At 42.8% G+C, this 24,437-nt stretch overlaps 2 protein-coding genes across 2 annotated transcripts in view; both read left to right on the top strand.

Moving 5' to 3' along the window:
* nudt15 (nudix (nucleoside diphosphate linked moiety X)-type motif 15) overlaps positions 1 to 6,107 on the top strand; it is an 18,114-nt gene extending 12,007 nt beyond the window's left edge. Inside the window, exon 4 of the mRNA XM_053416852.1 lies at positions 6,045 to 6,107. The gene's annotated coding sequence lies outside the window, so the exon portion shown is untranslated. The remainder of the gene's footprint in view (positions 1 to 6,044) is intronic.
* The window catches only part of LOC128430796 (cholecystokinin receptor), a 27,474-nt gene extending 3,037 nt beyond the window's left edge, over positions 1 to 24,437 (top strand). The window contains exons 2-5 of the mRNA XM_053416847.1: positions 6,045 to 6,293; positions 14,189 to 14,450; positions 19,232 to 19,359; positions 20,318 to 24,437. Coding sequence (XP_053272822.1) covers positions 6,045 to 6,293; positions 14,189 to 14,450; positions 19,232 to 19,359; positions 20,318 to 20,892 — 1,214 coding nt within the window. The 3' untranslated portion in view covers positions 20,893 to 24,437. The remainder of the gene's footprint in view (positions 1 to 6,044; positions 6,294 to 14,188; positions 14,451 to 19,231; positions 19,360 to 20,317) is intronic.

Raw genomic sequence — 24,437 nt, 5'->3', positions numbered from 1 at the left:
ACTGATCACTCACCGCTTTTTGCTGATGGTATTTCATCTGATGTTTTATTTCACATAATCCTCTGGGATACATTCCCACTTCTGGAGAGATGGACTGTTTTGTTCCGTCTTTTCTCAGCTGTAAACTGAGAAAAGACGGAACAGCTGTAAACCTCCTACAGTACAACAGTGAAACAGTGTCTGACATAAATCACATTACAGTGATCACCCGAGACCCCCGAGAGCAGTTTGATTCAGACTGAGACTTGTTTATGTGGTTCAACATCTGTAGCTGCGTGGTGGCTAAGCCCCGGACACTCTGCGTTCCCCGCTGATTTAAAGTGGCACTTTGCTGAGCTCGCCCTGCTCTTCTGAGTGCATGTGAGATAAGTTATCATGAAGTGGATCTCATAAGTATTAAATGAACACTGTTTCATTTTTTAGAGACAGAAACTGGTGTAGTCAGGCTTGAAGTTTCAAAGTAATTTCGACTTCAAGGTGTTTTGAGGATATTAAAATCTTGTTCTCTTTGGGTGTTTAAACTGTGATGAAGCCTGCCATGAAATGATCATGGTAATCAGATGAAATAATTGAAAAATTTGGCTTGGAAAGGTAGAACACACACACACCCAGGCAGAGTATTTGGCTACAGTGTAGGCAAAGCAGCCATCGCCTGAGGTGATGAGAGGGTCCAAGAGAACGGCTAATGACGTTTGTCTATAGCAATAACAAGTTTGTTACGTGTCGGCATTTGTTGAAGTTTGGTCTTTTCGAAGTCTAAATGTGTGTGTGTGTGTGTGTGTGTGATGTTTTCTGGTCCGGTGGTGGGGTTGTGCACTGGCTATTATTGGCTCATCTTCCTTCCTGATAATGACTGGTTGTGCACAATCCGGTCCACAGCAGGTTAAAAGTTATTGTGTTGATATAGGTGATATAGATTTACTATAGGAAATCAATAAGAGATTATAGCTTTTAGATGCACTCATCTCGTCAGCTTGAAAACAGCACATACATTGTATGATGAGGATGTATAATGACGTCTGTGGACTATGACAACATTAATAAAGGTCCCCACAAACATGGGCAGCACTTTGTCAACCATGCAGTCGCTGTATTGATCTGTGTCTGCATGTCAGCTTTATTCACTCTCTATAGTGGGGGAATGGAGAGATGAGCAGCTGCAGTTTTATGAATTTATCTGGCACTATAGACTCTGTGCATATGATGCAGAACTTATTACAGCGTTAATCCTGAGTCCACCCGTGTTGTAGAGTGACGAAGTAAAAACAGTCAAACCTTATGTAGGATTCTCAACCACGGGGCAACCGAGCACATGAGCGAGAAGTTTAATCACTCAATAGTTACTATTAATCGATTTTTTACTGTGATCCTAAAATCCCTACAAAGTGTGGGCTCCCTTCACTCCTGACTTTCAGAAAGTCCAGTTAGTAAATGTGCAGCATTGTGTCCGCTTTTGAAAAGACTGGTGCCTCAGTGCTGGCATTGTTTTCCTACTGATTTATGGGAATTAAGCGGCAAACACATCAGCTGAATGGTAAAATCAATATGAAAATGCAGCACTTCTAATACAGTAGACCTTGCTGGATCCATTGAGACCATATTCAAGTGAATGAGAAACCTCCTATTTAATCGATTTAATCTAGTCAGAGGTTGCTACACTTAATTTCATGTATTTTAATGATTTTCTTGTTTTAATAGGTGATCAGATTGAATTGTCTTATTTCAGGTTGCAGGTGTTAACCTATACACAGCAAGGTGGACAATACGTAGCCAGAACTTTCGGACATTCAGGCCTCTGGACACACCTCCGTCCAGTAATCTGAATGCATTGGAACATTGGGCTCTGTGGGAGTGTCATTTACAGTGTGCAGCGAGCTGGCCTGTCGAGCATTGGCAGGCATTTGCCTTGCTGTCATTGTGTTTGCAGAGACAGCAGAGTGGATAGGGATTTACAGAATTTGTCACGCTCGGGAGAGGCTGCAGTGCGGTACCTTCCCTCAGATTGCTAACAGCTTTACTTTAAATAGACATGAGCTTACACCTACTGTACGCGTCATCTTATCGTCCAATACCTCCTGGTGTCATCTTTTTTCTCCGGGATGCTTCTCTGCAAGCAAAAATATTCTGTGTAGAATCTTTGGATATGTTGATGAAGCAGAAAAAGGCAGAGTTAATGGCATCAAACGTGTGGGTCTGACGGGGCCTCCCGGGTGATTGAATATGTGCTGAGCTTGTTTGTGCGCTACATAAACAAGCTCTTTCCAACTTCCCAAAATGTTGAAAGTAATGTGGGATCAATATAGTGCTCTCATGGGACTGGTTGATAGGAAGACTAACTGAGTTGGATTGTGCTGACTGTATCACTAACCCCTCCTCATTAGGGATGGAAAATCCAATGCAGTGATCTTCCTCTGCACATCGAGCTCTATGCTATAGTATTCATCTGCCGCCACGTTTTTAAGACCCAGTAATACAGTGTGGAGTAGACAGACCTGTAGTTTGGTCCATGCAGTCCAATTACACTTGAAATCCGGCCTGATCCTCTCAGACTCGAGGAGATCCACAAGGTTCCTGCAAGGTGAATCGGTTTTGGTATTCAGTGATTGTGCCTGTGCCTCTGTTGATTGAACCGAAAATAGAGAAAAGGTCAAAAGCACAGCACCCTATCTTTTGATTGAATCCTTTGTGGATACAAGACATGCTGTCAACTCTCCGAACTTACAGGCAGAGGTTTATTAACCATGATGAAGGCAAAGCAACAATGGGGCTTCAAGTAAGATTCTGATTTATTGGTACACTCGATAAAGACATTTAGCTTATTTTGGCCATATTGAAGAAATTCTGAGACTCTGCAAATGAAAGAGGCCATTTCCTTGTTTGTGTGTTCTTTCTTCAAAATAGACTCAGTTTCTTCCACAATATTTTCAAAGGTCTAATACTGATGATAATGTGAAGCCATTTCCTTTTTCAACTAGTGGAATGATAATTAGTTCCAGTTTAAATCCGGCAAAGTGAGGGTGTCATAGTGGAAGGAGTCGTGGAACATATCTGCTGACTCCCACCAGTTCAGGACTCATTTTCTGACTCCATCTGTTGCAAAGGTTTTTCTACTCCCCTGTACTGAGCAGTTACATCAGATCTGGACGAAGCTGACAGTCATTTGTCACTGTCCGGATTATTTCATAGTCTCACAGGGGCCTGGCTTCAAACATATCCCAAAGGTGAGGTAGTGATCAAAATAAACCAGCTCACAACTGCTTCTCTTTTTATTTCAATCACATCACCTCTAAAGTTGTTACCGCTCATTATTAATGACCTTTGTGAGGATTTATTCATGTCTCATTATTAAACTCCAGCTCCCTCAATTAAGTGATGAGAAGCACTCAAACCCCCCCCTGTAAAAAGTCTTCAAATGGCTTTGCTGTGCCGACAAAACCCGGCTAATCCTATCCCACAGATAAGAAGAAAGAGAAGTGATGTGATGAAATTTTAATGATCCCTGTTGGGAATCATAATTACAGGTTACGTGGCATCAGCCAATCAGATATGCAGCAAGACTAGATAAGAAGTTAAGCTAATAGACACAACCCAAACATACTCTCAAGTGTTGATCTCTCAGCTCTTGGCTGAAACGCTCCCGCTGCTCAGGAGCGTCTCCGAGGTGAACGCCGCTCTTTTATCTGTGATGTATTTATACGTGCCTGTGGATTTAAACGCAGCTGTCACGCTTGAGGGAGTCAAAGCAACCAAAGTGAATTGTCCTGCATTCGCCAGGCTCAGGGGGAGCCGGCATACTGCTGCTGCTCAGTGAATAGATAATTCCACTTTCACTTGACTGGATTGCTCAAAATCTCAACACAGTGGCAGAGCCAAGGAGCGAGCTCACCTCTCCGTGTTTGTGAAGGAGCGTTCGCATTATAGCTCTGATCTGCGTAACTCACATCTTTCTGTTGAGTAAATCTTGTCAGACCTGTCACCAAGCTGTTTGGTGGATGTATTGTTCTCTCACTGAAACAGGGGATAGGTGTTGACTTCTGTTGACTAGAAAGTGGCGTCAATGCTCAGCTAATGAAACTGCTCCCGAAGCCATCAGAGGGTTTTCTTATCACAGGAATGATTTATATTTGCAGTGGAGGACATGTGGGTCTCTCAGGTGGCAGTGGTGATTGACTTGTCACAAACTGAACCTCATGTCATTAAATCTTTGCTGCCTACTTCCTCTGGAGATTGTCCAATAAATGAACGACTTCTCCACTTACATTTCCTCGTCAGGGCCTCGTCTGTGTGTGCAAAATAACTCAACAATACATGGTCAGATTCTCTATTTGATCGCTTAGAGGCTAGGGTGAGGGTTAACACATTTTCCAACAATAGAAATCTGGATCTAGTGAATTTGAATATGGTTTCATAAGGGGGCTGTTAGGCCTTGGCAGAAGTCTGCTCTCTAATGAGAACCATTCTAGCTTTCTTTTCTATATAATTTGGTGTTGGTGATCTCATCTGAATACAGAGTAGTTAAATAGGCACGTGCTTTTATGAGTTTTACTTTAAGAATACTGCAGATCATCCTTTTGCTTCACATGTATTGTTATTTTGAAAGCATTGAGTTTCAAGTCATGTCTCCCCACTCACTATGTCAAAAAAAAAATTCAAATCCCCACGTATGAGCGATAACAATGAGAACAGCAGCTCCGCTCCTCATGTGCAAGAATGTGTGTCTGTCTGCAGGCTCTTCCTCAGACTCCCAGACATCTCCCATGTCGGTGCTTTAATCAGCCGACTCAGTCAGCTCAGCACATGGCTGGCCCCGACCTTGTCCTGTCAAATACTCTCATTCTGAAGCAGACTGGCTGTGACAGGCCAGTGTGAGTGAAGGGAGCATCCCAAAACCCCTCTGGCTGGGCCGTCCTGCAGCCGGGCAGCTGTAGGGCAGCTCTGGATGAAGGAGTCCATGTGAAACACACTTACAGTATTCTAGAAGAGGAGACGTTCTGGTATTTCTATACAGGGAAGAGTTTAGAGCTGTATTAATGAGGGGACCGTGGTTTTGTCCCGAGCTCTTTTTACTTTACATGCAGCTGATTTGGTTTCAGTGTCTCGTATCGGACCGCACCGTGTCCTATCCCTTCCTCTCTGGTGCCGTACCGTACTGCATCATACCCATATCCCTCTGTATTGTATCCTAATGTTATTAAATAGGTAACTCCTTTAATAAAATAATGAAAAATGACATTTGACTTATTCTTCAGATAAGAAGAGGATTGTTTAACTTTGATCTTGTTTTTCCAGTTTGAGTTGTATTCCCAGGTTAGCACCTGACACGGTCTGTTCAACTCTTATGATCTTGTTGTGTTCATCTTTTTCTCTCACTAGAATTATTTCAATCTGTGTTTGCTTCACGGGATATAAGCAGGGGAGTATTGTCACTAGCACGAATTTAAGATCATGCAAAGTTATTCCGTCTGGTAATAGGCTTTGGTGTTGTTCATGTGCGTTATTTATTTCCCAGGTGAATAACTGGATACGGTCTGCTCTCTTTGCGTATTGATATTATTTTAACTATTTGACATTTTTCTGCCTTGCCTTTCTTACTTTATTATTTCAGATCTCATTTAATTTAGTGGTTGCTTGAGTGATTACAAGTCTACACTCCTGCATACAGATGAAGATTTAAAAAGAATTCAGCTTTTTCGAATCTGCTGGAGGTTGATGAGACAACCAGCTCATAAATGCACCGCTCTTCATCTGCTTCTTTTATTTGTTCTCCCAACTCTTCTTTGTCTTTGTTTAATAATGGTCCCAGGCTCATAAGACATATTCTGTCTTATGAGCCTGGTCATTATGTCTGAAAGAAAAAGTTCCCACTCTTTCTTAATGAGGGATTTTAATGAAACAAGTTAATGTTTCCTTATTTATGTCCATTAATTCATTGCTGCATACTTGGTAATTCACTTGTGCTTCCTTCCTCTAATTGATCGGCTGAAGTAGATACAGACACAGAAGTTATAAATGACATCCTGCCTCTGTCCCTGTGTCCCTGACAGAGATGGACTCGCTGCGCATCCTGCTCTATGTGCTCATCTTCCTGCTCAGCGTCTTCGGCAACCTGCTGATCATTGTGGTCCTGGTGCTGAACAAGCGCATGCGGACCGTCACCAACTCCTTCCTGCTGTCGCTGGCGGTCAGCGACCTGATGATGGCCATCTTCTGCATGCCCTTCACCCTCATCCCCAACATCCTAGAGGACTTCATCTTCGGGGCCTCCATGTGCAAGACCGTCACCTATTTTATGGGTGAGAAGGATTTAAGCAGTGCGATGTATTCAAACAACTCCATGTTTTTCATTCGGGTTATATTAACAATATTTTAAACAATACAGCAACTAAGATATTTTTAATGTGTTTGAGGATGAATACATCCGATACCTCTCAGAGACAAAAATACTGTGAACACGGTGGCTACACCTTCTTTTAAGGCTATGCCAACAATGCTAAGCAGTGCAGGCCTGCTGGGAGTGAGCGCTCACACTTGCAGATTTGAAAACACATTTACTGACTGAAACTCCCAGCTGGCTTGTTTTTCTGCTCTTGTGTACATAGGGTAACTTTCTTTAGTTGTGCTTCTGGCTGTGTGATGAGGCCACTCTCACAGTCATAAGCGGCACCCTCGCCCGGAGGTGTGACTTAGGACATACTGGTACTTTGTAAACAGGGAACAGGTGTCAATTATTTACAAAATCCTACACAAAGCGCTGCCGCCACACTAACCACACCTCACAGGAACGTGGGCGAGATCTAACGAATCTGACCATTTTATGTAAGAACAAGCTTGTCACTCATTGGGTGGGTTAAGATGCATTTTGTTATTCTAACAGGGAAGTCTGGTCTATTTTAGTGGTTGGCAGAGAAGAGCCTTTAAGGGCTTCTCTCTGGGAGCCATCTTGCATGTCAGAAGGTAACCATCATGCTCGGAGCACTCGAACACTCACACATCTTCAGGAGTGTGACTTAGCAATGAGCTGGCTCCCATCAGGCCAGAGTCAAGGTGCCACGTGAGGCCTGAGTCACACCAGAGCACAAAGGACAGCAAAGAAACTCCGATCAGCGGCAATAATTGGTCTCTACACTGCACTTTGAGTGAATGAGAGGAGATATTGAAAGGCGAGGTCCACACAATCCTATTATTGACCCAGCGAAGTGATGCACCATCTGTGAGAATGGGCGCGCAGAATCTGCTTTTCAATTACTTGGCTCTCTGGGCTGTGATAAGGACGAGGAGGGCAGGAGGGGCAGTCGCCTTTGAATTTAAATACAAAGGTTTCTGTTATTTGGCTGCCTTGTCTTATTCAATGCTTTTGGGCCACGTGAGGGTTCAGCTTAGGTCCTCTGATAAGGAAACATTGTGAATTCATGGCTTTTATTAAACACTGAATAATGACTGGGGCGTCTTTCACTGCTGACAGATGTTCGTTGCAGGCTGTAAAAACTTCCATTAAGATTTTATTTTCTCTGCACAGTTACGTGCAATGATTAAGACTTCCAATTGCCTAGGTTTGAATTACTAAGATGATGAAAGAGCTGTGTTAGAGTTTCTTCTGCTCTAACGAGTCTATAATTCCAGCGGGCGAAATTTTCAACTCTATTAAAACCTATGGGTTTGAAGGTGTCTTTTTAAATTTGTTTTTTACAGCCTCTTGCATTTTGCATGATACATTGACCTGCAGCATTGTGTGAATAGATTATTTGGCCCTAAAGTTTTTAGAAACTCTTTCAATTTCTCATGACAATCGATTTTTAACAAAGTCTTAAGTACCTAAGTATTGGAATTTATGTATAAAATTGTAGATACATGGGAAATTTAGTTTATTAAAAAGGCTTTTTGAGTAGAAGTGTTGCCTCAGTCACTCTACTTTCTTGACTGAGATAAACTGGGACCGAATAAGGATTTCATCAAGCGTCATGGGACATGTGCAAATGATAAATGAGCCTATAACAGCGGCAGGGACTTCTGCAGCTGTAAGCCTCGCTGTTCTCTTAGACGTTTTCTCAGGGTCTGTCTGGCATCCACCCAGAAGGCAGGGGGACAAACCATTCCCCTGATTATGCGAATGCTGAAGAGATGATGTGTGTGCCACTCTCTCTTCACAGGCTCGTAACTCCCGTTGTCAGTGACGTAAGATCTTACGTCCATGAAAAATGTCTATTGGTTGTGTTATCGCTAAGGTATTAAAAGAAAGATCTAGACATTACAATTTGATTTCCGATTATCGACGGACCTCACAAGTTGACCATCTCATGTCTAAAGAGGTGTAAAAGTTGATGGTGCAATAACCCATGGTGGGCTGCCGCAGAGGTTGAGGTCAGGTCAATATACGTCCACTGAAGCTGATTTATTCCTTCCCCCCCTTGAGCACAAAGGTGCTAATGGCCTTTGCAGCAGTCCCACCAAGAAATGACCAGAATTTCCATTAAGCCAGATGTATTCGACTGAAATAAACTGTTAGACCATTTTAACATCAAGCAAACTCATCATGAGGAGAAGTGAGGTACAAAACCAGTCTGCGCTTGATTACGCTCATTAATCACTCAGCTTTCTAAGGCATTTCCTATGTTCTCTGTGTGTGATGCTGTGGAGCTTCTATTACTCTGCCTGTACATTTCCCACTCCATCGTGTGACCTTTCCATCCATGTAAATGTTGTATTTCACGTGAGAGGTGTTTGCTGCAGTCATATGGTCGTTTCCAAATGCCACCCCACTGCTCCACCAGTGAGTGATTCAAAGTAATTAACTAGTCTAATTACTAATCAGCACTGAGTGGTGTCTGATGCTGCCTGTGTGGGGGGGAAACGCACACCACATGAAAAGTGTCACAGGGGTGGCTATCAACAAAAATCAGCACCTGCTCATATGAGCCCATATCAGCCCCATCAGTCAGTCTCCTCTGACCGTACCATGACTGAGGCCTGATATTAGCCCAAACCAATCAATACTCAGGCTCATTGCGACCATCCACACCCATTGATTTTGCGGCAGACCTCCTTGGCAAACTCATCTGTCAGCAGCCGGCCCATGAAACATATAATACACCATCCATCCTTGTCCTCACCCATTCGCGAACACATCTATCCATCTGCCCCGAGCTCAATAATCATGTGAATCATAGTCGCTGCACTTTTTTGGTGGCAGTTATCAGATCGATGTTGTAATATTCTGTGTTGCTGTGTTTGTGTATACGCGCAGTCCTCTGTCATATTTATGTGTCCATGTTTGTGTTGTTGTTGCTTGTCGTATGATGTAATTACCAACCAACTTAGCAGCTCAGTCTGTCTGCTCCTCCCCCAACCCCGAGGTGCAGTTTGCATAATGCATTAGAATTTAGATTTCCGTGGCTTCCAGCAAACTTTCACAGAAACGGCTGCGAGGGCATCTGGCACCTACAACATATTATTTCCATTCCAAGTTTTGTTATGTCTTGAGGCTTCTTACGTGTAACATCCATCTGAGAATTAGGTGTGACCAAAGATTTAACAGATGTAGTTTCAGCTGAGGAATTTAAATCTCCTCTCCCAGGTTGAGGTATGCCGAAATGATCCTCTGCTGCAAACTTCACACTTTCCCTCTGGAAACTCCAGACTGCTATGAATGTTCGCCCAACTCAGGTTTAATGAACAAGAAAAAGGATTAGAGCGTGTTCATCCTGAGAATGGGAGATACCGTGCTGGGGGGCTGCGGAGAGTGTGAGCATTTGTTCGGTTACTTGACTGGTAATTAACTTGGCAGAACCTTCCCAGGATCACGGCGGAATCTCCCCCTACTCAAACATTCGGCTCTCTAAAGTACCAAGTGTCAGGGAATGAAGTTTAATCAGTGCGGCTGTGTGAAAACTCAACTATTAAAGACTTATGGAGCCAATAACTCGAAAATATGACACATGCATACAATACCAACCCCCCCCCCCCCCCCCCCCGAAATACACACACACACACACACTTTCTTCAACACACACACATAGAGAGTGTCCCAGTTATACCAAGGTGCTGGCTGAACTGTGTTCCTCTGTGTATTTAAGGCATTTGCACAATGCAAAGGAGGTTTATGGGTTTCATTGGTGCATTTAAGCTGCTACTGATGTTTTAATTTAGAAGTTAGAATTCACATAAACAGGTGGTATACAACTGGCTCCTCCAAATGCAAATACTACAACGCATGGCAGGGCATGATATATATTTTAAAGTGTTTTATTACAGCAAGATATTATTTTTTCATGATTAACACTTTGGCATTTGAAGCATTTACAGCATCTGTTGGTAGAACAGCTATCAATATTTCAATGTCTGTACTTATCAATGGAAAGAATAGAAGTGCTTAGAAAAGACGGACGTAACAAGGAAATGAAAAATGGATCAAATTGATTAAAAAGGAAAATGAACAAGTAAAACAAATTGATAAGGACACACAAAACAATGCCAAGCAAACAGCGTATGTCATCACTCAGTGATCAAACACAGCGATAATGTAGGAAATGTATCCAGGACCTGAATCCTTGAGCCTCACATCCTAGTCTAGCCCACAGGAACGTATTCTTGATTTGTTCCATAATTCTTCCTTAGAGGCCAAACAAATTGGTCCATCACAAGTGCTGACCTCAGATCAGCGGTACCCTCCCCTGGCAGTTATATAACAGATGGTCAAGTGGACCTGGACTGAAATGTTGAAAGGGTTGATGAATTCTGGCCTCATGCTCCAGGACAAGAATCTAATCCCTCAGACAACATGCTCAATTCTCTAGAGATACCTTTGACTACCTGCAGCTGTGCCATCAATCAAATCCCAAGACTATCAGCACCATACATCACCTTGAAGTGCATTTCCCCTTCAGTACAAATGTACACAACCTGCCATCAGTCTTTCTAAGTGTGGGTTTTAAAAAGATCACTCATTTGAAAAGTTGTGTGGTTCTCAATAGAGTGATGTGGCTCTATTTTCACACAGGCTTCACCCTCTAATGAGGCTCTATAGCTTGAGCTTCTCATCTTCTATAGAGAATTGTGCTCGGCCAAATAAAATGAACCAATTCAAGCCTGTGGGGTAGGAGGCAATTCACTCTGACTTCATGCAGTTTTTATGCTGGGTGGGAAGAAGATTGTATCATACTTTCATTCATGTTCCTAAAACAGACCTCACTTCTAAAGATCCTTGTTTTCTGCAGGATTATTATCATTTTTCATAATCACTTCTTAAAAGTGTAACGTATAACATCGTGTTTGTTCAATTCATATAAATTGCAGTTTTATGAGGCGTTATGTCCCAGAATATTTGGAAGGTGGGAGCAGCAATCTCCCTACACATCAGCTGATCTGGATTTTTGGGGGCTGATGCTGATGCTGATGCAGATAATGGGGGGTAAAACGTTTCAGATACTGATAAATTGGCCAATCTATATATTTATATGCGAGCAGTATTCACTTTCTTATCTGACCCTGCAGGAAAAAATGATTCCCTTCAAAACGTAATCCCTTGGCGATGTGTCTCTAAATCATCTTCCGAGTTTTTAATATCCTCTTTGCAAAGTCCTTCTTCTTCAAATCCTGCTTTTTGCCAGTTTACTTTGCAAAACATTCTCCAGAAGTACAAGTAAATAAATAATGCTTCGTTTTTTTTCTTCTTCTTCTGCTCATTATTTCTATTGTTTCTTTTGATTATTCGTCCTTTGTGCTGTGCTGGGAAAGAGAGAAGAGGATCAGATCTCCCACATCTCTGGGTTCCTAATTTCCACAGTCGGTACGAGCTGGTGCTGTGGCTGGGCATGACTGCCTTCAAGCGTCAACAAAAGAAAAACCCCCAGTGTGTGATTGGGTCTCTCAGTGTCTGTGCTCCGCGCTTGAAAGAGAAGTGGGGGTGTGAGAGACTTATTGTGTGAAACTCGTGCATTGCCGGTGCACTGTTCGGATCTGCATGTGTCGCCTGTGCCACCCACCTCCGTCTGCTTGACCAGAGCGAGAGGTTGACCGGTTGTGTACAAGTGAACAGAAGTCAGGCAGGAATGTGTTGTTGAACCAGTGGGTGGACTCTCCGCCCGGCGATTTGCAGGAAAGCCGACTTTACACCCACAGTAATGACTCATTGACAAAAGCCAAAATTGTGATTCAGATTCTAAAGTAACAGGTGGTAAATCCTAACAAGTCGCTTTGCTAGGCACATCAATAAGTATCTCTAACCCTGCATATCGTTTCATATCTCAAATATTGGCTTACAGATTTTATTTGGTGATAATCATAGCCTACGTTTGGGGACAATGCAAATTTGCAGTATGGGTCAGGGAAGAAGCCATCCAGTTTTCCCGAATGAGGGCCGGAACCAGCCATGTTTAGTTTTTTTTCTGAGTGGATTTATTCACACTATCATAGTTAAGATGTCCTCTACAAGTATAAGTTACACCAAATCTGACAATATGCTTCATCATGTCTGGGTCCTGGACTTGTCCTCACCCATTCACAAACACATCCATCCTTCTGCCCCGAGCTTGGGTCTGATAAATGACTCCATGTGTGAATTGACTGTCTCTGCCACAATAATCGAATCCCCCTTTTTGCAAACAGCTAACATACTTATAACCTTGCACATCAGAGCCTCTCATACAGCTCTCAGTGCATAAAATGCATTCAGTTGTCTTTTTGTGAAGATTATGTTGTCTTTGTTCTTAAGTATGTGCACAAGTTGTCTCCTTTGTGCTGTTAGCGCAGGCAGAAGATAAAGCCGTCCTCCGCTTCTATCAGACTCAACATCACATCCCACACTAAATATCTCTTTATTCTCCAGGTTGTCGTTCACAGATCTGAAGTTTTTAATATCTCGGAGTTAACAAATAACACAAAATCCTTCATCTTTTAACTTCTCATAGCTTTTCCCTAGTGAAGGGGACAATGATTGGATCATAGGTTTGCAGCAGAGACCATCACAAAAGGCTGATCCAGCAGAGCGGAGGAGAAATTGCTCTCCACTGAGCCATAGTGCAGTCCACCACTGAAATACTTAATATGGTTCCTGTAAATTGAATTCGGCCATGGTCGTAGGAGTATGCATAATGACTTCCTCCTGTCAATTGTGATGCAAAGCCATGGCTCAAGCAGGATATGCTCATCTCTCGTGCAGGAACAATGAATAGGGATAAATTTGTGACGGGGAAACGGTGGATTGAAGACTGCACGAGGCAGCGATACAGGATCACCGTGGTGAATTCATTCCCGGGGGGGCTTCCTTTGTAGCTGCTGGTATGGGACTATTAATGATATTTGTTTCCCCTCAGGACAACGTCTGGGATTCTCAGTGTGCTCCCTCCCCCTCTGCAGATTATGCATATTCATACATGCAAATACAACTTGGCCTTGGATCGTCTGGAAATGAATTTGACCCGTGTTGAACCCCACAGAGACAGTGTCCCTGGATAATAGGACATGTCTTTTAGTCCTCTTAAACCCACTGACAAAGTGGTGGTGATGGACCTGTTTGCTGTTTGTATGATTTAATGGCACTGAAGGTGAACTTGGACGTTCTTGAATTGTTAATGCTCGTCATTCTCTCTGTAAATAACTGCCACTGCTGTATTTTGTGCTGTTGATAAATAGCTGTCACATGTTTGTGGAGTTTAATGAGCCTGATGTGGTGACTAAATGAATGACTATGTGAGACACCGGTTGGATGAAGTCAGTAACTCAACAATGTACAGCAGCAATGAATTCACTGTGAGGCTGAGGGAAGTTACAACAATGTAATTAGAGTTACCCTCAACATGGCCACACATACTCAATGAGACTGAAATAATAAAGATAAAAGTACATTTCTCTGACTGACTTAGCAAATAAATATAACGGAATGCAGCACAACTTATATGTTTGCTGCTTTTGGCAGATGACGATGCCGGGTCTTAAGATCTGGAGTTTTGGCAGATCAAAGCGGAGCAGCAGCTTAGAAAGTGGGCTGCGTTTCAGTCACAATTACCTCACAAAAAAGCAAATGAAAAAAACACATCAATGAAACCAGCTTCTTTGGGAATTCATCAGTATCAGAATACTGCATATGTGAGCGCAGAGTAGGAGAGAAGCGACCACTAGTCTGTATGCAAATACAACTAAATGAACTCAAGAAAATGCAAATTTGTGTTCTTAATTGCCTTTTTCCTTTCTGCAGGGATCTCTGTCAGCATCTCCACCTTCAGCCTGGTGGCCATTGCCATAGAGAGATACAGCGCCATCTGTAACCCGCTGAAGTCCCGCTCGTGGCAGACTCGCTCCCACGCTTACCGTGTCATCGCCGCCACATGGGTGGTGTCTCTGCTAGTCATGGTGCCGTATCCGGTGTTCAGCAACATTAGGACTTTCCCCAAGGCCAACGGCACTGTAGGTCATATGTGTCGCCTGGACTGGCCCAGTCATCAAGCTGAACAGACCTGGTGAGTACTGGTGGGACATATGAGAGGCCAGCTAATGGTTTTACAGCGATGCATCTGTCATTTAGAACAGACTGAACTCATCACAAAGTCAGTGCAAACTTCAGAGATTTCATATGCATGACAATAATTAGCCCGAAACGCTTCCTCAACCACAGCAGCTACCAGTGAAAGATAAATGGAGGAAGTGAATACAGTCTGCATGGCTCTGCTTCCAAATCTGTGGAGCGACTCTGATTTGCATTCAGTCCAATTGTATAATTTACATATTGATTTCCATGACAAGCAGATATTAACTGTGTTTGTGGAAGCCACTTTCTTTTTGATGGCTTCCAGTTGGAAAATAAACATGGAGACTTTGCCAAAATGACTCCATCACTTTGGCAATGTTTCCAATTTCTATTACCAACTTCCTGTTCTTAGAGCAGCAAAGTGAACAAGCATGTGATTGCCCCTATGCTATGCAATCCACCCTGATGATGTGAGCTTGTAATGCTATCCATTAGCAGACCTACATAAGTGCAAGTATACTCAGCTGTTTAAATAATACACAGGTAATAGGATTTTTTTTCTTGCCATGGGTTAGATGACATCCGTTTTTTGAAAGCTAATTAGAAAATGTAATCAGTGTCTCGTTAACTATTATTGGGGTGCAGTCAATTAAGTGTATTAACCAAATTGTCTTATTATTACCTTTGAGGAAAGTGCAGCGTTTGTGTAGGGAAATATGAGAAAGATTAAAGGTATAAAAATGATGGAGAAAAGGTCATTATTGGAATGAGCCCATGAGCAGAAGCTGTAAAAGTGGTTAAAGGCACGTTGTCTGAAAAATGAGTGAAATCATTAGGTGCAAGTCTGTCATTTAAGATGAAAAAGGTGAGCAGGCAGCTCCTGTTGAGGCTTAATTAGAGAGGGTTTGAAATGGATCAGGTTTGAGCATAGCAGGGGTCATTGCAGAGGATGGAGGAGCTGGAGAAGACAGGAAGTAGAGGTTACATCATTTGACAGCTACAGAGCACTTTGGCTCTGAAGATGGTGCTGCGAGGATGCGTGTTTCCATTTTTCCATCAATTTAAATTATAATGATTGTTCTTAGGCTCCTGACTGCACGCTGAGATAAAGGGGAGACAAAAGCTAATGCAAAAGGTCAGCAGAGTAATGATTGCTGCAGCTACAGTGTGGATTGCTCTGCATCGGAAATTCATCCGTCCAATCTACACGCCCTCTGAATACCAATAAATGCTGCTTTGTTAAAAGAAAAGAAGCCCAAGTAGACGGACATGTTTGAGCATCTCGGGATATACCACTCAGGGACTTCCCCAGATCTCCCCAATGAACAACTTTGTGCAGGACGGCGCAATTAAAATAAAGAAGAAGCCGAAACGCGCCGAGGACATCGCTCGACTCGACAGCCTTTTGCGGTCAAACTCTCTGAAGGATTTCTGTTTTCTCTGGCTGTCTATCAAACTCTTAAGCTTCACTGGGAAAGACAAGACAGTGGGAGACCAGTTAATTAGTCTGCTCGGATGAGGAGGAAGAAAGCTTGGATGTCCAAAGTCCAGACGTGTCACTGAGCACCAGGACCTTTTGAGTTTAAATTCACAGTTTCCTATTGGCCCATCATGGCTGCCTTTTTAAATAACCCTTAAATTAGGGGCTAAAAGTGAGACTGTGAGGAGGTAAGACCTCTTTCATCTCCCTCTCTTTATGGAAATCGCACCTTCTTTGGAGCCTAATGAAGCAGTTGATAGAGTTATTGAAGCATCCCGTTTTAGACTGAAATGACAGCCTGAGATGATGAACAGATGATATTGAGGCTCCCAAGAGCCATAAAGTGGTTCATGAATATTTTTTTTCAAGGCAATGACAAATCTGACAATTTCCAAGTTGTATAATTGTGATGGTGTGCATTGATGATTTCATGTAGTTTCACAAATCAAGCCGACTTTGATTCTGGCCTTTAAATGTCTCAACCACATTTTATGGTCCAATATAAAATCCAATTTAAATTATACAGCTCTAACTGCATTCACCGATTGGTCTGCACTATTACAACTTTTTAGATATATTTCACATCAGAAAGCTCAGCATTAAGAAAGTATAACCTAGATCACAGCTTCCCTCTGAAGACTCAGACTTTCAGTTTTGGTCTATGGTGCTCTTTCTTTCAACATCGAGACACTTTATATAAAACTTTATAACTACAAATAGTGTCAAATATCCAGGTAAATATATATTCTAAATATCAAATTGTTTCCTGGGATCGTTTAGATTGGATCTGACTGTCTTTGGGTACATTTTTTATATTATTAGGGCGTACATTTTACATCAACCTTTTCCAGCTGATAATCTCTTATGTGAGAGGGAGCCCTGTATGTTTTGTTCATGGGCCTCAGCTGCTTCAGATCCATCTCTCTGGGTTTCAGACTAAAACAAGCTCAGAATTGCACCAGCAGCTTTTCATTTGGTGTGTTCCCAAACTCCTACACGTTCACATCCTGACAACCTTTGTCTAACAGACTTTCAGTATCAAACAGGCAGCTGATGAGAGGCTCCGACTGAAGCCGTCTTTTGGAAACGAGAATTGATAGAGAGCGGCTGCACAGAGTTCACAGGGTTGACCAGGAAGACATTAGAATATTAGAGGAATAATGAAACCTCGTCCCCTCTTTTCCGATCCCGACGCTTTCATGTGGCGACTGATGTGCACGGCAGACAGCGGTGCTTGAGAAGAGCATGCTCTGATTATGGGGAATCAAAAGGGACATGTGGCCACAGATGGTGAAGATTTGATAGCATCAAAGTGAATCTGTGCAGCTTTTTTATCTTATTTATTCTGGGCTCACTCTGTAGTTTCCTGTTTTTGAATAATTGCCCTCACCCTAACCCTATTCAATTGACACACTGATCTATACTTTTGTAATACCAAGTAGTCTCTTATTCGACTCATCTGCAAACCAGATTATAGTGTTGAAGGATAGAATACACACTGAGTGGTCTGACACACGGTGCTGAGAGCATCTGAGCCCTTGTGAATCTTTTACATGGTTGACAAATCGTCTCTGTCCATGTTTTGTTCAGTGTTTTTGCTCTTTACTCAGTTCACTACTTTTTCTGTGAGGTGTCATCAATCCAGGCACTCGAGGGAGCCATGGTCATTATTCTTTCTGTGCGAGGGAAGAAATGGAATGGAGCACACAGCCCCAAGCTGTAGAGAGTTATATTCCAGCGTATTGAACCATGTTTGTTTGGTAAAGTTTGTCATTTTGTGCAGCAAATGACTTGTAAAAAAAAAGTCGTTACATCTTTTACTGTTGTGAAATATGCAATTGCATGCACTGTCTCAAGTACGTCAGGCTGTGCTCATGTGTCAATATGCACTGTGTCACTGTGTCAACTGTCAGTATGAAAACAGGTAACTTTGTTAAGGTTGTGTTGAAAACAGTCTCTAGGTTAAACAGGATGCTCACCACCCTGTTAAAGAAGATGCGTTGTAGTGTTACACCTGCAGACGCCCACTGATCCAACTGGTCGACCTAACTCTGCAAACTTTGCACAAACTAATTTGCACTAAAGTTGGGATACTGTGTGACTGTCACTCCGCTTAATGTTGGAAGAGTAGAGAGAAGCATTCAGTGTCTTGAGAGGCAGCTATTTCCCTCTGAGTTATAAATAAAAGCTGGACAGTGACAAAGTGAAACAAAAAATCATTAATCAAAAATAGTCAGCATGGGCTATAAATGAATGATGCAGCAAATGTTGCACCATGTAAGGTTCTAAATATATAATGAATAAATATTACCGAGGCCCTGAAGTGCAGATTATTACGACAAATGGGAAAACACAACAACAAATCACATAACACTGAAACAAATCACAGCGACATTCACCTTTGGAAAACAACATCCAATTAACAACAGTCCTTATCAATAGCAGGTACAGCACTTTTGTGTTAGAAGTTCATGTTGTTGTGTGTCCTTATTTGCCATTGTGGTGGTATCTGATTCGTTGTTGTGTTTTCCCAGTTGATGTTTTGATGTGCACTTCTGGGCCACTGTAATATTTATTCATTATATATTTAGTACATGGTGCAACATTTGCTGCATCATTCATTTATACGCCCGTGCTGACTATTATTGATTTAATGATTTTTTGTTTCACTTTGTGACTGTCCAGCTTTTATTTATAACTCAGAGGGAAATAGCTGCCTCTCAAGAAGCTGAATGCGTCTCTCTACTCTACTAATAATCCGGTTATATAAGCTATGATAATAAAATGTGTGGCCTAATGAGCAGTTTTGTAGACAATATTGCACTTAAACTGTGTAAACCAGGAGTTACAGTGATTGTACAAGGTATGTTCAGAACCTGAGACAGAAATGTGTAGTTATAACATCGGCTAGAAAAAAACGTATATTCTAAAGATAGAGACAGAGCAGGTGTAGAGGAGGGTTAACTGGCAGGCTGCTGAGCAGGTGTAAGGGAGAAGCTGCAGAACTGGCCAGGGATTCGCAGCATCTTGTGCCAACAGCACGGGGGTAAAGAGGACTGTTAGCGAGGGGTCAGCCATTTGCAGAGCCTCTAGCAGAGAACCTACATATACATGGAGATGTTTGATGCAAAGGAAAACAGTCAGTTATTCAATGGTAGGTTTTGCAGATAGTTGTTCTGCAGAATCTCGAGCGTTTGATCGGTTTGTTTCAGCTGCTTCAGCTCAGATTCACTCTTACTCTGTCTTTTTTTTTTTATTGACGGCTCCCTCCTTCCATTCTGGCTGTTTTTCAGGTATGTGCTGCTGCTGTTCACTCTGTTCTTCGTCCCGGGAGTGGTGATGATTATAGCATACGGTCTGATCTCCAGAGAACTCTTCCGAGGCATGCAGTTTGAAGTGGGCCAGACCACGGAGACCTCTGGTGAGATCCATCATGGATTCAGTCCAAAAAGGAAAAGGCTTTTTGCTCACATTGATTTAACACATGCTGGAGATGAAAACACATATTTCACTCTTTATAGGCCTGTGTAAAGCTGCAGGGAATCACTTTAGAAAGACAGGAAAAACTGGATTAAATGAAAGTGTGGTAAAAATCCCTAAGATATGAAATGCACTTTCAAATCGGCACAACCCACCTTTTATAGTCAATAAAGATACATTAATATCATATAAGATAATATATCTGTAAAGGGAGATTTGTTGCTACCTGCAGGTTCTGCACACTTGTTACCTAAATTACCCCCCCCCCCCCCCCCCCCCAGCCTGTAACAAAGCCTGTGCTACTTCTTCTCAAGCCTGTGTGGAACTTCTCCATGGCGTTACAGCAGAAATATGCTCCCTTCAGGTGAAATGCTGTGTGCAGGAGGAGCACTGGTTTCCATGGAGTCCAGTAAAGTGTATGATTCATCAAGGTTGAGATCATCTAAAATAGCCTTCAGGAGGGAATGTTAATCTATCGCTAAGCGTCATTTATTATTTCTCTCTGATACAGAAAAATAACAAACTTCCCTCAGTGGTTGTGATTCTGTTTTTAATGCTTTACATTATTCTGAGTTCCACCATCTTAACTCAATTCTCTAATCCAAGGAAGAATACAGAAAAAAACAACTAGAATTAATTTCCCAACCACATTGTGAACGATGCCTTCGATACTGTTGTTTTTGATGTTTTAATCACTAGACTTCAGGATTCAGTCCCAAACAGCTCCCGTCCTCAACTGATTTTCTTCCACTCCATATGAAAAGGTGGTTTCAGTGGAAGAAAACAAGACTATGAGAAAATATTTAATGACAAACCCCTGTAGTGTATCTGTTACTGATTTAGATGTTTCCTTCATCCAGTTGCCACTAACTAACATTTTGGCCCCTGACCTTCCACAGGCCAAAAGAACGGTGTGGGCAGGGCTGCGGCAGGGACGAACGATGATGACGATGGCTGCTACATCCAGGTGGCTAAAAAACCCTCCTCTGCTGTGGAGCTCCCCACCCTCTCTGCCCCGCCTGCTGCCGCCCAGGCCAAGCGCGAGCGCGCCCGCAGTAATACCTCGGAGGCCAAACTGCAGGCCAAGAAGCGAGTCATCCGCATGCTGATGGTAATCGTAGCACTCTTCTTCATCTGCTGGATGCCTCTGTACTCAGCTAACACCTGGAAAGCCTTTGACCTGAGGTCAGCCGCCAGAGCCCTCTCAGGAGCGCCCATCTCTTTCATCCACCTGCTCTCCTACTCCTCTGCCTGCGTCAACCCCATCATTTACTGCTTCATGAACACACGCTTCCGCAAGGCCCTGGGTTCCACCTTCGCCTGCTGCTGCAGCAATCGCCTCTGCCGCAAATGCTCCTGCTGCAGGAAGAGAGAAACAGGAGAAGACGGCTTCACCGCCACCTCCATGGCCACGACGATGGCCACCTCCATGTCCAAGATCAGCTACACCACCGTCAGCACCACCGGGACCTGATGAACGAGCCTGGAGGAGGGCTGGCTGTCACAGCAGTGGTTTGTCGGACAGCGGTTACTGCGTGCACCATCTGTTCTTTCAATCTCCCGTTCAAGTTCCTGTTCTCATTCTTCATATTACTATGTTCTGAGTCATGCGCTGAGTAATATCCCTTCCCTGATTCATGAGATGGTTTTTAAAGGCCCTGCTCAAATTCTGTGTGCATGATTGCAGAATGGGATGGCGGGGAGTCGCTCTTCTCTTAAATTGGCAGCATCCACTTTGTTGCACCCTGAACCGAACATCAAGTGCCTGTGCTTTTTGTGTGGCTTTCAACATGGTGGCTTGTTCACTGGCTGAGACGGACATTTGGTGGGAACGACACTGAAAAGAAAACTCCTGGGTACATAGAAACACTGTCTTTATGTTCTGACTGTGCCAAAGGTGATTTTCTGACAGACGGGCTGATGAACACTGAGGAATCATCGACTCAGTCACAAATCTGCTTGGATTTCAGATCCTTTATGTTAAATATTTGTTTTCTCTTTCATTCATTCAGGGTATCTTTCTCTCTCTCTCTCTCAAATTATTTTGCACAGTTGGCTCTCATGTTTTTGAACACAAAGAAATCATCATTCTTGCCTACCTGTGAGAAAGTCTTTTGCTCTTATTGTGGTATTTTGCTTTTCTTTACGGAAAGTAAACAACAGCAAAAAGATTTCATTTCCTGTATTTGGGTGATTGTTATGGCCTCTTACTAATGCCGGGATGTTTGGACCCTTGTACGGAGCCTCTTTGTGATTCAGGGGGAACATCTCCGTGCATCTTTACAGTGTGTAATCATCTTGAAGGTAAACATGAGACTGTAATTTAGCCTTATCCTGGCAGACGTAAAATAAGAGTCAGGTTTAGAGAACCTGGCAATTTAATTTTCTTGTGCTGATCCACCGTGTGTGGATTTTAAATCTCCTGCCTGTGCCTGCTACAAAGAGTGTTTGAATGCTGATGCAGACATTAATATTCATAATCCTTATTAATGTGTCAATTAGCAGTAAAAAGTGCACATAATCCACTCATTAAGAGCTGATTGTACCTGCTTGTTGATCCAGTTTGCCCCTTCTACCCGATGACACAGGAAAGTGCTCCGGTCAAACACACCTTTTCTGCTCCATTATCTTTGTCTCTGTACTCTCTGCCTTCCACTGCAGCGCTGCCAATTACCCAAGCATTACCTGAGTACAAAGCCCCTGTTCACAGGCTTAGACTAACGAGGTGTTTCTCAGGGGCCCTCTCCTGCAGAGCCAACCTCATGGCTTTGCCTTTGTGAAGCTGACAGCAAATGTCTCCCCTCCCTCCATATCTGAGCCCCTTCAATTCTTTGATACAGTAATAACAACCCTGATTGATAAACAACCATTCAACAAAGCACGTAGCTAAAAGGGGAACCGGGAGAAGCAGACAAAAGAAGATGTTCATGCAAATACAGAATGAAAGCAAACTATGTCTGAGGCTTCTGAATTATAAATTGATCATCAAATCTTCCAGCAGAAAAAAAATCATTCCCTGCTTTTGTGTGTAGCCATTTCACACAGGGACAGTGAAACCAGGGGAATCGACTTGTGACCATGCTTCAGCTTTGTAAGAGCCTGAAAATGGCCGGCCGAGAAATTCATCTGACGAAAAAAAATGACGCACGACGAGGTTGAAAATCGATGCAGCTCTCTGAATGAGTCTCTGAATGAGTCAAATCAAATCACTCAGTGTATGCCTGGCTTTAGCTTGCGGTTAGTTTCCTGATATATATTCATTTGGCAGTTTATTAGGAACACGGTCATGTTCAGTTAATTCAACTGGTCAATTTTAAGGATGTAGTTGGTAGTGCTATTTAAACGTTCTGCATTATACAGACATGCATTTCTGTTTGATAGCGTTTTAAATAATTTATGTAAATCTCATACATCTTTCTGCCAGAGCTGCACGGCCCATTAGGAATAGAACCCAGATAAGTAATAACTCAAGTTTCCCTTTAAATGCCTTTTGAAACATACATACAGCAGTTTTTATTTATTAAAGAGTTGTAGATAAGATGACAAATATTGAATAATGCCAAAGAATGTTCACATGATATTGTTACAGTGAATAACTATAAATCATCCACATTTTACCATTGGCATCTGCAGCACAAAAATGTCCTGGATTTGTTTTAAGCAGTGTGATGTAATACTTTTATCCTGCATACGTTGGATAAAAGTATTACTTTGAAAGCTTAGTGCTGCATCCCCAACCACTTTTAAGTTTGTTCCTCTTTTTCATGTCCTCCCGTCTCCCAGCACTCCCCCATCCCTGCACCACCACCCTTTCATCCTCTCTGCTGCGGAGGCGTACGAATACATGAATGACAATAGCGTGTGGGTGACAGCGAAGATTTGCAGACGCAGGCACTGTCCGAGAGCAGTTCACAGGCGGCAGCATAGGAGGTGGCAAGTTCGTCTCACAGACGGACAGTTGGCACACAAAAGATCCCGGACTTGCCCCCCCCCCCCCATGTAAACACTCTCTGGCAGCTTCCAGACGATGAGTGATTATCATGCCTTTGCCAGCGCTTGGTGCTAAACCTGTGAATTTATGGCTTGAAGGTGTTTTTTATTCTATGTCCTGTAGATTTACATCTTCACAGAATAAATCTCAGTCTCTGCTCAAGTGCATTAAGAATTAACAGCGCAAAAACGTAGCCCTGCTCTAGTTCTGGTAAAAGCCTCCCAGAGAGACTGAGACGTGCTCTTAAAGATGAACTGTTTTAATTGAATTTTATATCTTTTCTGCTGTTCACCTCACCAGGTTTAGACTTGCATTATTGAAATGAGCAAAGCACCCACTCCCAGAGCAGCTACTTTGCTTTACTTTAATGCGTTGGCCCCCTGTTTCGGATGCCGTAGAAATGATGCCGCTGCTGGTGCTGATGTCTCCTTCCTCGCTTGAATTCCCTCTGTTATGTGGCCAAAATATCCAGCTTTCCAATTTAAACTTTGTGCTATCATGCACTCCAGAGCAAGTGTAAATAGGGGAAGTGCACGAATTGAGACGCAGCAGATGTATCCTGAAACAAACAGCGGGCTGCAAAACAAACAGATTTCTGTTACAAATTTGCATTCTCTTAAAAAACTAGTTAAAATGCTATTCCAGGGGTGAGAAACCTACTTCTGACCCTGTCCCAAGACAATACCTGATGCAAATTGAAATTGGAATGAGATGGAGGCAAGGCACCATGCACACAGTTGGTTTCCCCCTTATCTCTACCTCCCTCAATAAGAACCCAATTAGGTGCCTTAGGCAGCTCATGAGGAGGAAACCGCGCACAACACGGGAGCATTTTCATGATCTCAGTGCACAAAGAAAGTGAAAGCACAAAATATAAACTGCAGTGTCATAGTTCAGCTTTCTGCAAACACTACTGCCCCTGTTGGAGCCTGCAGGTGGATGCTGAGGGTGAGGTGGGGCTGGACAGGCAGCAGAATTGGTGCAGGGCAGCACAGGCGTTGAAGGAAAAAGAGAGAGATGGATAATCT

The sequence above is a fragment of the Pleuronectes platessa genome, chromosome 24 (assembly GCF_947347685.1).
Source record: "Pleuronectes platessa chromosome 24, fPlePla1.1, whole genome shotgun sequence".
Classification (NCBI taxonomy): Eukaryota; Metazoa; Chordata; class Actinopteri; order Pleuronectiformes; family Pleuronectidae; genus Pleuronectes; species Pleuronectes platessa.
The sequence above is the reverse complement of the archived record's forward strand: the minus strand, read 5'-3'. Positions and strand labels throughout refer to the sequence as shown.